Here is a 14,235-nt window from a genome sequence, read left to right as displayed (position 1 = left end):
TTCTTTGTGCACAAATTGCTGGTATTTCTGGCCTATCCCGCCCTGCGTATGTACAGATCATTTTAAGAAATCAGTGACACCAGACTTTACGATGGCTGCCACTAACACAATTGCTTTCCTTCAGCTCACTGGCCCAGACCTTTGAGATCATTACAAAGGCCATTTCTCGAAGTGTGTTGATTGGCTCCTTCTCCAAGCCACCTGCGGACGTGTCAGTGGAAGGAAGGGGGCCGGTCTGTCTGGGGACTCTGGACCGGGTGCCCTCATGGGCACAGGTGTTGTTACCGAGTGCCACAGCCTGGGTGAGGGGCAGCGTCTTTTTGCTCATCTGGGTGCTGGCTCATTCCTCCCCACGCACCACAGGACACTAGTCAGACCCTCAGTGGACCTGGAAGAAACCCCCTGCCCTCTGCCCCCTTTCTGTCCGTCACTCACCTTCCTGGCCGATGGGCCCCTGCTGTCCCATGGGCCCCTGGTCTCCTCGGAATCCAGGAACAGCAGAAACGCCACCTCTTCCCTGGGGCCCTGCCTTCCCTGGAGCCCCACGGAAACCTGCACAGCCACGAAACGGGTGTGAGCACCATGGAAGGCGTGACCGTGCTCAGTGTCACTGATGCTCAACACAGGCTTTCCGGGGAGGAAACCCAAGCGAGAAGAACGCGAGCAGGAAAAGGCATTTCCCTGGCGGCTCTCCGGCAGGGCTCCTACCTGGCTCTCCTGGGGGGCCCTGGGGCCCCATCTCTCCCTGTGCCCCCGGGGGGCCTCTCCTTCCGTGTGGACCCACTGGCCCTGGCTGGACGGTGATCCTCTGGGGGATTCCCACAATCCCAGGGGATCCCACAGAACCGGGGGCACCTGGAAAGGGCAAAGAAAGGCCAGTTGACACAGGGGCGCTCCCGGCTTCCTTGCAATGATCTGTATTCCATTGTTTTCATCCGTTGAAACCAATCTTGGAGCTTTCTGGAACCATCTTGCCATCTAGAGAATAACCCGTCTGCGAGGTCGCTAAGGGCCTTCCCTTCACCGGCGGCTGTCAGTCACCCAGTCACGGCGGGAGCCACAGCGGGTCCCAGCGTGGCACTTCAGAGGGAGGCCTCGGAGGGGTCCCCCAGCCCGGAGGGCCAGGGATCGTCCTGAAGCCCAGTTCTGGGGCCACCCACCTGAGATGCTGGCTGTGTGGGTGTGCGAAGGCCACTCACCTGGGAGTCCCCTGTCTCCTTTGGGCCCCTTGGGGCCTGGGTCGCCCACACTCCCGGTGGCTCCTGTGTTTCCCATGAGTCCTGGCTCCCCTCTGGGTCCTTCAAGACAAGCAGGACACAGAGGACTCACATGTCTGTGTGGGGGCTCCAGCCCTGCCCCCCGCCCCCTGCCCTGACTGGTGCCGCCAGCCTCCCCGGAAAGAGGAGACAAGAGGAGCCCTCCCTCCATGGGCACCGTTACCTTTTTCTCCTGGGAGCCCGAACACGCCAGGCCGGCCCTGGGGCCCGGGGTCCCCGCCCCACCCTTTGGTCCCGGGGTTTCCTGAGGCTCCTGGGTTGCCCTCGTCTCCTTTCCTTCCAGGGAGAGCAGCAGGTCCAGGTGGCCCCGGGGGCCCTCGATAACCTGTCGACATGCGTCACCAGAAAGACGTTACACAGGAGGAGGGCGCGGGCACGGCCAACCAGCACTGGCATGTGTTGCAGGACGTGCCCGGGGGGGCCAGGTGTCGAGTCCCCTGTCTGGGGGCGTCTTTGGCATGTCTAACACTGGACGAGTTTTCTTTATTGTGGTAGAATATACATAACATAAACCTTACCATTTATTTTTTTAATTAAAAAAATTTTTAATGCTTATTTTTGAGAGAGAGAGAGAGAGAGAGAGAGAGAGACAGAATCCGAAGCAGGCTCCAGGCTCTGAGCTGTCAGCACAGAGCCCGACGCGGGGCTCGAACCCACGAACTGTGAGATCAGGACCTGAGCTGAAGTCGGACACTTAGCCAACTGAGCCACCCAGGCGTCCCCATTTCAACCATTTCTAAATGTGCGGTTCAGGGGCACTGAGTACACCTGTACTTCAGGGCACTGAAGGACCTGTGTGGCCATCGCCACACCAGAAGGTCCACCTCAGACCTTCTCATCTTCCGGAAGCGGGGCTCTGCCCCCATTCACCTGCGACTCTCCGTCGCCTCCCCCAGCCCCGGCTCCCCCCATTCTCCCTTCCGTCCCTGGATCTGAATGCTCTGGGGACTCGTTACCAGTGGCATCACACAGTGCTCATCCCTCCGTGCGCGTGTGGCCCATTTCCCTTTGCACAATGTCCCTCAAGGTGGCAGTGAGAGTCTGTCCCATCCCTACAGTAATCCGGTCACCGCCGGGTCCTGCCCCACAGATTGCAACACACAGAAACAGGAGTCCTGCTTACCTTCTGGGCCAAATATGCCCGGCGCCCCTTTGTCACCAGGTGACCCGGAGATGTTGGAAGGTGGGGTGATTCCTGGAAATCCCTGCAGTCCCGGACTCCCGACTGGGCCTCGTTCCCCTTCGGAGAGAAACAGAGGAAGTCAGTTTTGCCATCACCGTCCAACTTTTCAATCTATCGTTTCCCCTCTTGTCCAGGAGCAGAGCCGCCAAGGAGGGGCGGTGAGGGGAGGTGGGGACCGTGCCACACTGCAGGCGTGGGGAAGCTACTGGCCCCTCCTGCTGCCTGGAGGGTCCCACGGATCTTGCTCAGCCGATGTGGCTGTGGTACTTGAGGACGGCCCCTGGGCCCTGGAAGGCTGGCTCTGTTGCTGGCTAGCACTTGGGTTGGGATGGAAGGTTCCGGGTGTGGCTAGCACTCGTGTTGGTCCAGAAGGACCACACGGATGCTCCCAGTCTGCCCTGTCGCCCTCCCTTCAGTAGCCTGGGTCCCAGCTTTGCACAGCCGTCCTCGCCGCTCGAGGGTTCTGCGCTCGCCGATCCGCGTACTCGGCGGGGTTTATTGGCGATGCGCCCTCAGTGCCGGCGTCCCTCCCGGACAAGCAGAAGAGGCAGACCCTTCCGTGCCTGCAGATGTCCTCGTTTCAGCTCCAAGTGTCAACAAGGATTCTTCCTGTGTCTGTTTAGTGCTGTGGTTTTTACATTTCTGGGCTTCCTATTGGTGATTTCACTGTTAAATTGTCCCCCCTCCTCCCCGATCGTGCTCACAGAGGACACGTGTGTCACAGGGGCTTCCTTTGGGCAAGAGACCGAGCCGGTGGCCACGAGGTCCACGTCAACGTATCAACAACACACATCAAATAAGGTGTCTTTCAACAGAAACACATGAGAGCAAAAGGTCACGTGTAGGTCGGTCGGTGAACGTGTGACCAGGGGCTGTCAGGAGCCTGACTCTGCATTTCCATGAGAGTCCCTGGTTCAGAATCTCTCACTTGGTATTTGCTTCGCAGAACAGAACTGCGGCACGGGACAGGACCGACCTCAGGCACTGACGGAGGACAGACGGTGGAGGACAGTCCCCATGCGAGCAGATCTGTGGGAGCCCCCCGGTCCCGCGTGTCGGCCCACATGACGGTCACAGGTGCCCGTCCGTGCTCGGCGGGCGTGGGAGCTGCCAGTGGGGAGGCGGTCGGTTTCTCTCCTAATTGCCAGACTGGTGTTTGTTTTCTCCCACAGTCTGGAGGTGCAGAGAGGCGTCCGGGTGTCCCGGGACTGTCACGTCTCCTCCAGGGCGGACGGTGAGCTGGGCAGCACGGGGCAAATCCGCGTGACCGAGGGGCCAGCGGCCGCCTCCTGTGCCCCCCACGCAGCCTCCTGGCTGGTCCTCAGCCACACCGCGGCTCCGATACCCGTCACGGCGCGTGCCTCTGCGCAGCGGACGGAGAAACGCGCCAGGGGGAACACTGAGAAAGGTGTCGTCTTTGTCTCAATTACAGGCAATGGGCAAGCGGGTTTACGAGGCCTGTGGGGACCGGCCAGCTGCCGTGTGTAGTTTGACAGAAAACGACACCAACTGAGCTGTGTCTAAGTATTGTAACATAGTGACCGAAACAGGCGGTGAGTGTCAGTGGATAATGGCAGAAACTCTCGAGTCAGAAGATCCAGAGCGGCCGGATTCCCACAACAAACCGCAGTGACTGGGCCTCTGTTAATGACACTCTGAGTGAACCAGGCTCAGTTTGCTGAAATCAGGGTCAACACAAGCCCATTCCCTCCTTGGCGCCCATGGATCTTCCTAAGTGTTGAAAGAAACCCCCGACTGATGGAAGTTTGATGAAAACCCGTCCTGCACAGGCAAACCATGAATTGAGCCCCACATCAGCGGCAAGAGGGGCTTCGGCTGCAAATCTGCACTTCTGGCCTGAGGTGAGGCCCACGGGAGGGACAACGATGGCTCACGGTCACCCGCCATCCTCGGAGGACAGTGTGTCCTCACCGGCCTGCCTGGGGATGTCTCCGTGGGAAGTCTCCCTCCCTCACGACGGCCAGAGGCTGTGGCCCAGTGGGCAGAGCCCAGAGTCTGCTCAGAAACCACCAGCTCGTTGGGCTGCCGTGATTCTGATGCGGGACGAGGCCCTCGCAGGGGATAGCTGCTTTACAGAGAGCTGCGAGGCCTCAGGGCCGTGTGGGAGCCCGCACGTTCTGGGTCCCTCTGATGGAGTGCGGGGGGCTACACTGTAGGTTCAAGAATTCTGGGAAACAGATGGCGCACAGTTAACGTGCGATGGGATCGTGGGGCGGGGTGGCGGAGTCTTTCGACTTTGTGGCGGTCACAAAGAGTTTCACAACATTCTGCTCCAACGAATGTCTGTGAACACTGACTCTGCAGCAGGCAGCTTGCCGAGGTATAAACAGGGGAGTAAGAGAGGTGATTTCTGTCCTGCTGGGAACCGTAACCTATCCCTTGTTGCCCGTTTCTGAGCCTGAACATGTGCCGTGTGCATCAGTCGGCATGCCTCAGGACACAGGGCGCAGCTGAAGTCTTGTGAGCACTGTCCATGCCTCTCGCTTCCCTCTGTCCCCTGGGCCCGGCCTCACCTCCATATCCCGGGCTGCGTTCCCCCGCCCCTTTCAGAGGGCAGCTCCTCTTACGAGCAGGACTCTCTGAAAAAATGCTAATTGGAGGCCTTGTAGAGAAGCCAGCGAGCGTTGCTTTCTGGGCCTCTTTGTGTAAGAGCCTCACCTGTATTATCTCACCGCATCCCCTCGATACCCAGAAGGTGGGCTTCTACCTTCGTTTTATAAGCAAAGCCATGTGCAAAGTCGTGCCAAGTGAGAGGCAGAATGAGAACACACATGCAGGCATCTGACTTCAAAGTCACGGCATTGCCAGCACCCCGGGGGGCTCTAAGGAGGCTTGTGCCGGTGGACCAACCCTTACCCCCCGAGTGGGGAATGTGCCGGTCAACAGACCCTGACTGAGGCTGCGTGAGCACCGTGCAGCCTCTCAGGGCTCATACTAAGGCCCCGGCTGGCTGAGCCTCTCCTCATTCTCTTGCCTTCAGGTCAATGCTGTGGAGCTCAGATATCAGGGAATTCTGGAGTTTCCAGCTATTTGAAAGAGGGGCAGTGACAGACCTTGGAGAATCAGGCGATGTGGTCGGTGAGCCTCTGGACACTGGCTGCCCTCCGTGGGGGATCGAGTTGCTGCCTTCCTTGGGTACTGACTACTCTATGGGGTTGCTGGCTCTAGCTTACTAGAGTATCCTGACCGAAGCATGCCCTGGGCCACTGTGTGACAGGCCTGCGCCCATGTGCTGGGTGTGCTGGCGGCCACGGATTGTCAGTAAGCAATGACGATGCTCAATGCTCAATGACACTGTAATACTTTCAACACGCTCTGCCCCTAGATACTGATCAGACGTTTCCCACCTCAGGTCAGGCTTAAGCACGTGTGCCGGGGGCTTGGGTGGGAGTGGGGCCCTTTCTCAGCAGGTGAGACACCTTTCCCTGGTTGGCTCCTACCACAGGCCAGACCTGCCTGCGGGGTTCAGCTCGGTGACTGTAATGCTTGTGTTTACGTGTTCGTCTGACACTGAGAGCTTGTGACGGGTAACCACTGTGCAGGTGCCCCGGAGACATGGGGCAGGGGACAGAGTGTGGTCCCTACAGGTGGGAACGTGTCCTTCCCACTAGAGAGGGTGGTCACTCACTAACCCCTGATGGATTCTAAGAGTATAAGGGTGGAGGGCTGGCCAAGGGGTTCTGCAGCAAGAAATTGTCTGCAAAGCAACTGGCACTTTCTAGGGACCTTCCCACATCCATCTCTCGGACTCACAGACACCCCAGGTCTGGTGCCGCTGGCTGGTCCTTGGCCTCACCTGGATTTCCTCGCTCCCCTTTCTGTCCTGGGGCTCCGACAGGGCCTGGGCGGGTGTTGGCCTCTCCTGGGTCACCCCTGTCCCCAGCAGGACCGGGAAAGCCGGGGTCTCCGTGGGCGTCCACACCTGCGGCAGGGTTAACACAGCGGTGACGTTAGCATCCTCAGCCATGGCAGGCTGATCTTCGGAGGCAAAAGACCAGTGATGCTGTGCACCGAGACTCGGGGATGGAACCAGAGGCCGGCCGTGGAGATCCCAGCTGGCCGTGCGGCCTCAGTGTCCCGGATGTGATTGTAGTTGGAACCTCTCTCAGTCTGCAGCACCACGGGGGAGCCCAGGTGGCCTCCGGGAGGGCCGCACAGCCCGCACGGAGCCATCCTGCTCCCTGAGCCCCCAGGTCCAGGACGTCCCCCACTAGCCCCTGCCCCCCACCACTGGGTGTGGTCACGTGGCTGGGGCAGGATTAAATACCTGGGGATCCTGGAAAGCCTTTGGTGCCCGGCAAGCCGTGGAGTCCGCTGATGCCTCGGATGCCCGGAAAACCTGTGTGGGTTTCACTCACGGTTATTTCATGCACCGGAGAGCAAAGAAACTCTCGAAGCAATTCACACCTGGTTTTGTTTGCTGTTATACAGTCATCCATCTGGTTCACTCAAAAGCCCGGCAAACAGCAAGCAGTTCTGCACACTGTGACTTGCACATCACTTTCGTGTCACCCAGGAGAACCATTTAACTTAGATTGTTTTCATGGAATCTTTTTACAGGCTCGTTATGGCCGTAAGGGAGCTGGACGGAAGTGCGGCGTTTCTCCTGATGCTTGAGTCACTGTACATATGTGGTTTGTACAAGCTGTGCTCGGAACCAAGGCTCTAGCATTATTCCATTCCCTCCGGATTCCCGAGCATAAACTTTTCTAAGTAGGACATGTAAGGCTGACGGCCAATGAGCGCGATTCTTCCTGGGATATGGGGAGTGAGTGTGGGTGGGGGTGGCCCCTTAATGCTGGGAAAGACAGCTCCTGAGGGCCTGGGTAACCACCCAGCTCCCGCCAAGAGCTCGGCCAGACCTGGCTCAGCCACAGCTGGAGCCCTGGACAGGACAGCAGGGACACTGGCTCCTGTCCCTCTGTCCCACCTCTGCATTGCTGTGAGCCGACCAGAGAGAGACCAACCTGGCTCCCAGTGCCCCTCCCTAACCTGCAGGCCTGGCTCTGAGTTGGTGCTCGTGTCTGCAGAGGGAGAGACGCTCTCACCTGGTGAGCCTGGGATCCCGGGCCAGCCATAGTCTCCTTTGTCACCGGGCGCTCCTGCCCGCCCCGGCTCTCCCTGTGGCCCCTGCAGCCCTGTCAGTCCTGGGAAGCCTGGGGGTATAAACACACCCTTAAGTGGGACTGGAACCCCCAGCAGCACCCAGGAACCCCAGGGCCTCCCTGGTCTGTAGCTCGGTTCTGCCTGGAGGAGGAGGGCCTTTGTGGGAAAGGAAGAGCCTTCCTTCCAGCTGGAAACGTGCCCCACGTATGGGCTGAGGGCGGGTAGCTCAGCTTTGCCAAAGAGAGAGTGGCCTTTGTTCTCCCAGTATTGTCTTGCCATCTGCGTGGGAGTCCAGAGGGAACCCAGGAAACCCTGAAGGATCAGCCTCAGGATTCCCAGGTCCCACGCAAAGCAAGGCAACAACAAAACAAAAGCAGCAACAAGGAAAAAGCGGGGAAGTAGCCCCCCTGTCTGCTTTCCAAGCTAACTCGGGATCCGCAAACATGTTTCTGCATATTCGGATGCACAGAAGGGGTGCTGTGACCAGAACTCAGCCTGCGTTCACAGGGAGACACCGGCCATAGGAACTCGTGCGTCAGTTCCTATGCATGTCCCCGCGGCAGGCCGCCTGGTCCTCTCCACGAGCTCGGTCCTAAGGCAGAGCTGGGTCACGGGTAACACGCAAGGGCCAGCTTCCTGGGGCGCGGTGTGATCATGGCAGACTAGGACACAGGCACACCGGCCACCTCTGTCCTGGGGTCCTGAGGTTTGGAGGCCCAGCTGTGGGGGGAGGGCACACATGGGGAGGCTGCGTGACAGCAAGAGATCGTACCTGCTTGCCCTTTAGGTCCTGGAGGGCCTTGGACGCCTGGCACGCCTGTTATCCCAGGGAAGCCGACTTCACCCTCCGTTCCTTTTTCCCCAAAGAATCCCTTTAGACCTGTAAGCACAGAGTTCTGATTGGAGCCGAGCAGACACTGCCTCCCTGGGGCTTAAAGGGGACGCCAGGTAAGGGATGCTGTCATTTCACACGGCTGCTTCTGCTGTGAATGGCTCCTTATCTCAACATGTTCCTTCCCCGACTCCTGTTTTACCTAATTCAGTGGCCCCACGTCCTAGTATTCATGCCCTTGGGCATGGATGGGGCCGACGTGGGTCACCCCAGGTCACTGTGTCACTTCATCGGCCATAGAATGTGTCATGCATCCCTGTTTTCACTTTGTCACCTCTTTGGGTGGCTGGCTCTGGAGAGGACACCCAAGCTGCTCAGGGAGAGGCCCACGTGGTGAGGGGCTGAGGCCTCCCGCCAACAGCTGCTCTCGGGTGCCATCTTGGAGATGGGCCCTCTTGTCCCAGACCAGCCCGGGGTCAGAACCACGGCGCTCCTGAATTCCTGGCCCCTGGGGACCATGAGATACTTCTTGTGGATGTTCTAGGCCACTGTGTTTTGAGCACCTCGCCAAGATCACCACCTAAGGCCCCTATCGGAGTGGTTCTTCATGTGTGGTGTGTCGGGGACAGCTGGGGAATCAGTCATACATGTGTGAGCCTCTGTCTCAGGGATGGCTTAGCAGGCCAGGGGCAGTCTGTAATCTGCATCTTCAACTAGCACGTCAGGAGACTCCGCCATGGCCATCAGGCGGACTTAGAAACCCTGCCTTCGCCAGTGACAGTATTCCGGGTCAAACGTTTGCGGTGTTTTCTGGCACGCTGGAGGATTTTGAAAACTTCGGATCAGCTTACATCCCACATAATCACTTTCGTCCAGGGTCTCCTCAATTCTGAGTTGCTCATAAAAGGTACTGTTAACATTTGTGTGGTCTTGAAGCAGAGCCACCTGAGAAGTTCTGCTTCTTTCTATCAGTTATTCTAGTGTTTTAAGAATCCTCTCCAAACCCCGACCAGCCGCGTGCTCTCCCTGCAGACAGTCCCGTGTACCTTCATTCCGGGGATGCCAGCCTGAGCCCCGTTCCCCCCCCACCCCTGCGCCCCCAGTCCCCCGAGGCCCCTAATGCGTAGGAGCCGGTCTGACCAGGGCCCCTCCGGCCACCCCCTCTGCTGCTGACCTCTCAGGCGGCCCTCATTGGTCCGAGGGAGATGGACCCCACGGTCGCCTGATACACGTGTTATGGCCCCTCTGCGCCTGGGACTGATGTCCTGAGACACAGCCCTACTTCCTGGGCCCACAGCTAAGTCACCTACACGGTTGAGGGGTGACAGCCAGAGTTTTTGGTGGGGACAGCCTCTTTTCCCCGACATATTTTCAGGTGAATAAATGAGGTTATTGTTAGTGACCACGGAGCAAAGATGGTCTCACGTTTCTGCTTTTATAAACCAAATTGTCCAAAATTCTGTAGAAGGGGAGATATAGGCAGCCCAGGGTGCCTGTGTGGCTGGGTGGAAAGCCACCGTGAAACCAATGATAGATGTGCAGTGAGCCCAGAACAGCCGGGAGGCATGGACTGTCTCTGGCTCCACGTGGCCTGAATGCCCCAGTCACACGGACAGACGCTTTCCCCCGACCAGCGCTGTCCCTAGGAGAACTTGGGGCTCCAGGCAGCTAAGGCAGTGAGGGGTCCCCCGAGAGAAAATCCCCGGAAGGGATGCATCTGTCCCCGGCGCCCACTAGTGGGAATGCTGACCTTGGCCTCAGGGACACTCAGAGAGGAGGAGTGAGCTACTGTACCACGCGAGGCACCCCTCCCCCACCCCGTGACATCGGGGGCCTTGTCACCCTGCTCAGGGCATGCGCCTGACTCCCGCTGCCCTCCTGCAAACCCCTCGCTGCCTATCACACACTCTGGCCATTGTGTCATTTGCTTCGTGTCCTACCGTGTCTCTCTCAGGGACAGAGAGAGCTTTCTTAACATTGTCTTCAGGTTTAACTGAATTAAAAATTCTTCTTTGCGCATTGGGCTTGGAGACCTCAAACTGTTCCCTGGAATGGGACCCACGGTGCTACAAGTGGAGACACATTGGGCCGGGCCAGCTCTGGAGTGAGGCACACCCAGTGCTCAGGGCTATCCTGAGAGGGGAGACGGGAACGACTCAGGTACCTGGTGTTCCAGCGACGCCTCGCTCCCCCTTCAGGCCTGGGCTTCCTGGCAGGTCTATGGTGTCTCCAATGTCACCTGATGTGCAGAAAGGATGGTTGACAACCATTCTTCTGAATGGCAGGGGGTTAGCTTTGCAACTTCTGTTGTGTTACTATTCATTCATTCATTCATTCATTCATTCATTCATTCAGCTTCATGCCCAGCATAGAGCTCAGTGTAGGGCCTGAACCCACGACCCTAAGGTCAAGACCTGAGTTGAGACCAAGAGTCGGATGCTCAACCGACTGAGCCACCCAGGCGCCCCTGTGTTATGTTCTTAAGATAAAGAATTTGCTTCAAAATTCCTGCCAGCATCTCCGGGGCTCGTCACCACACCCGCCCGGAATGCTCTGGATGGTGGACACCCTACGGTCATGATCCAGGCAACACTCACCGAAATCACCTGTGGGGCCAACCTCGCCGTAAAGACCCGCTCTCCCCGGAGCTCCCTTGTCGCCCTAGAGCAAAGTCAGACACGGAAACATCTCAGGAGGCTGTTCATGAAATAAGTCTATAATTTAGGAGGGCTAGGGCGTCCAGCTACTTGGTTTGCTAAAACCATATCTCCCTGTTTGTTACATCATCATTTTGTAGCACCCCCCTCACGTTTTTCTGCATGATAGCAGGTGGTTTCCTCCCTCGTTCTTACTGAGCGGTAAAGCTTTACTGAAACCAAGTATGTAGATGATGTGGGTCACTGTCATGACGGTGGTGGTGGCACTCGTGGCTGATCGCGTCCCACACTCTGCTCAGCTGTGCACGGGCACCCGTGTTGGGTCCTGTCTCAGAGGCAGGTATGATGAATTTGCATGTGACAGACGTTGAGGCACAGAGAGGCTAAGTAATTTCTCAAGGTCACTCAGCTAGTAAGCGGCAGAACTGGGATATGAACTTGGGCTGCTGGATTCCCAAGCTTGCTCTGGATGTTGCACGGCTGTGCACTCCATCTGCAGACGTGAGACTTCCCTCCAGCGATGCTGATTCCTGATAATGAACCTGGGGTGGTGTCTGGGTGGCTCTGTGACCATGCAAACCATTGGTTTCCTCTCTGAAGGGGCTTCTTCCTCAGATGGAGGGCGGCCCCCTGGTCCACCCTGATCCTCTGGTCTACACGGCAGCGTTAGTGGGGACTTGTGCACGGTTACCTCTCCCAGCATGGCTAACTTGAGTCTCTGGACCACGAGAGTAGCTCCCCTTTGGGTGGGGGGTGGGTACGCTGTGCCAGAGGCTGCATCATTGTCCACATGATGATCTCTTTTCCTTTTTTTTTTAAGTTTATTCACTCATTTTTGAGGGGGGGAATGGAGGGGCACAGAGAGAGGGAGATAATCCCAAGAAGGCTCCATGCTGTCTGCACAGAGCCCAACGTGGGGCTCGATCCCATAAGATCCGTCCCACAACCATAAGATTGTGACCTGAGCCAAAAACCAAGAGTCAGCTGCTGAACCGATGGAGGTTCCCAGGGCCCCCTCCCTCTTTTCCTTTCTTAAAGCTTCCTGTCCTGAGGAGTAACACACACCAGTGTGATGAACTCATCTCAACCGCTCCGTGACCTTGTATTCATGTCCCACCCAGATAGACACACAGAATATTTTCAGCATTCCAGAAGGTTCTCTTGCGCCATTTCCTAGTCCCTAATCCCTGACCGACCTCTGTCACATCGTCTGGTCGGTTCTGGACTTCTACACCCGTGGGATCGCATCCTTTGTACTCTGTTTCTGGCTTGCTCGGTTCAACGTGAAGACTGTGACAGTCACTTGGGTCGGTGCATTTATCAGCACTTCCCCGTTTACCACCGAGTGCTCGTCCACGGTCGGAACGCGCCGTGTCCGCTCACCTGTTGGCCGGCATTTGGGCTCTCCCAGTTTTTGGCTGTTAGGAAAGAAGCTGCTGGGAACACCGTCCTCTGGGCCCCTCGGTAGACACACGCATCCTTTCTAAGCGACCCGAGTAACGGCACACACTTGCTGCACAGGTCCCATCAGGTTCCGGGTGACGGAAGGAAGACACCCGAAGAACTCAGATGGCGTCGCGTACGTGAAGGTGGGCGAGACACAGGCCAAGCTGGGCTGTTACTAAAGGTTTACCACAGGGTGGCCAGGCCTTCCGATCTGCCCAAAATGGGCGAACCCCATTGTGATCGTCAGAAACGAGTGCATCACGTGCTGAGGACTGTGAGCGTAAAGTACCTTTAGCCGTAACAGGTTGAAGGGGTAATTTTGTGAAGTAGAACCGACCGAGGGCCCCTCTGTGCCACGTTACACGGACCACGCCCCACCTGGCCAGTGACATCGCAGGGTAGCTGTGTCGTGAGCCTCACAGACGAGGAGGCAGGTGTGGAGAGACGGGAGCCCCGCCCGGGGTCACCGTGCGTCTGTGTCACCCCGAATCGGCGCCCGCACCCAGCAAGCACTCAGAGCGTGTGCATGGGGTGAAGGAGCCAGTGAACGGCAGGCCAGGGTGATGTCCACGCTGTGACCTAGTAACGGGTCCTCAGTCCAGATGTCACACATGATCACGTGTAGAGTTTGATGGCTGTACATTCACATGTAGCTTTCCCAAGGCCGCCATGAGTGAGTGTGGAGGCCACGCCTCTGCCAACCAAGGCCACCAGCAGCGTGGGCGGCACTGAAACCACCACTGGGGCTGGTGTGAGCAGCGTCCCCTTACACCGAGCCGGGGACCCAACTCCGGAGCTGTCCCTCGACCACTCGCACCCCAGCAAATCTCTGGTTGGGAGCAGAGGTGGGGCTGGGAAGTAAGAGGTGCCACTCACCCGACTTCCTGTGAACCCGGGAAACCCGATGATTCCGGGGGGGCCGGGCACGCCGGGGAATCCTGGCAATCCGGGCACGCCCGGGACTCCGATGTCTCCTTTGACTCCTTTGATGTGGCCCGGCTTTCCTGGCAAGCCGGGGATTCCAGACAGCCCGGGGATCCCTGGCATCCCCGGGACACCTGTGGGGAGACCCGAGTGTGAGGAGGCAGCACCCGCCCCAATCTCTCCCATTGCTGCGGATCCTAAAGCGGGAGAGGGAGGCTACTCAGGTGGCAGGGAAGCTGCGGGCCCACCTGCTGAGGTGTCAGGGGCCGGGGGCTGGGACACGGCAAAGCCTGTGTTGGGCGGAGCAGCGTCTGGCGTAGACCCTGCTGCTCCTGAAGCGGAGAGGGGTGGGCGGGGAGGGGCGGCGATGCTCACCTTTTAGGCCCAGGTAGCCTTTCAATCCCATAGGCCCCTCGTCTCCTTTCTCCCCTTTGATGTCTTTCATTCCTGGCTGGATGATGGGAGGTGGTCCTGGGGGCCCCGGGTCCCCGCGGCTGCCTGTGAGGGAACAGGATGCGATCTCGCTGTGGGCCTCTGGGCCACTCGCCCGCTGCGATCCCACCAAGCGCGTCCCGAGAGGCTCTGAGCCTCGGGGCGGCACGTTCCCTGGCAGCCCCCACTGGGCCTGAGCCGGGCAGGGGCCTCCGAGAGAGGCCGAGGCTGATGGAAAACGCCTGTCTTCTCCCACAGCCCCTTCTTCACGCGAGCCAAGTGTGGACCCACGCCCCCCACCGCTATCGTACTTTAGGACATTTTCATCACCCTGGAAAGAAACCCCGTGCCCATCAG

The 14,235-nt window shown here is 58.4% G+C and overlaps 1 protein-coding gene across 2 annotated transcripts in view; it reads right to left on the bottom strand.

Annotated features, from left to right (window-relative positions):
- COL4A2 (collagen type IV alpha 2 chain) overlaps positions 1-14,235 on the bottom strand; it is a 173,695-nt gene that overhangs the window by 5,188 nt on the left and 154,272 nt on the right. For both annotated transcript variants that reach the window (XM_047852721.1, XM_047852712.1), the window contains exons 33-45: positions 13,822-13,944; positions 13,399-13,580; positions 11,017-11,080; positions 10,584-10,658; positions 8,360-8,467; positions 7,530-7,637; positions 6,749-6,820; positions 6,278-6,403; positions 2,401-2,517; positions 1,441-1,602; positions 1,200-1,298; positions 709-855; positions 436-552 (exon numbers count right to left, since the gene is read on the bottom strand). In XM_047852721.1, the coding sequence (XP_047708677.1) occupies positions 436-552; positions 709-855; positions 1,200-1,298; positions 1,441-1,602; positions 2,401-2,517; positions 6,278-6,403; positions 6,749-6,820; positions 7,530-7,637; positions 8,360-8,467; positions 10,584-10,658; positions 11,017-11,080; positions 13,399-13,580; positions 13,822-13,944 (1,500 nt within the window). The remainder of the gene's footprint in view (positions 1-435; positions 553-708; positions 856-1,199; positions 1,299-1,440; positions 1,603-2,400; positions 2,518-6,277; positions 6,404-6,748; positions 6,821-7,529; positions 7,638-8,359; positions 8,468-10,583; positions 10,659-11,016; positions 11,081-13,398; positions 13,581-13,821; positions 13,945-14,235) is intronic.

Source organism: Prionailurus viverrinus, chromosome A1 (assembly GCF_022837055.1).
Source record: "Prionailurus viverrinus isolate Anna chromosome A1, UM_Priviv_1.0, whole genome shotgun sequence".
NCBI classification, from domain to species: Eukaryota; Metazoa; Chordata; class Mammalia; order Carnivora; family Felidae; genus Prionailurus; species Prionailurus viverrinus.
The sequence above is the reverse complement of the archived record's forward strand: the minus strand, read 5'-3'. Positions and strand labels throughout refer to the sequence as shown.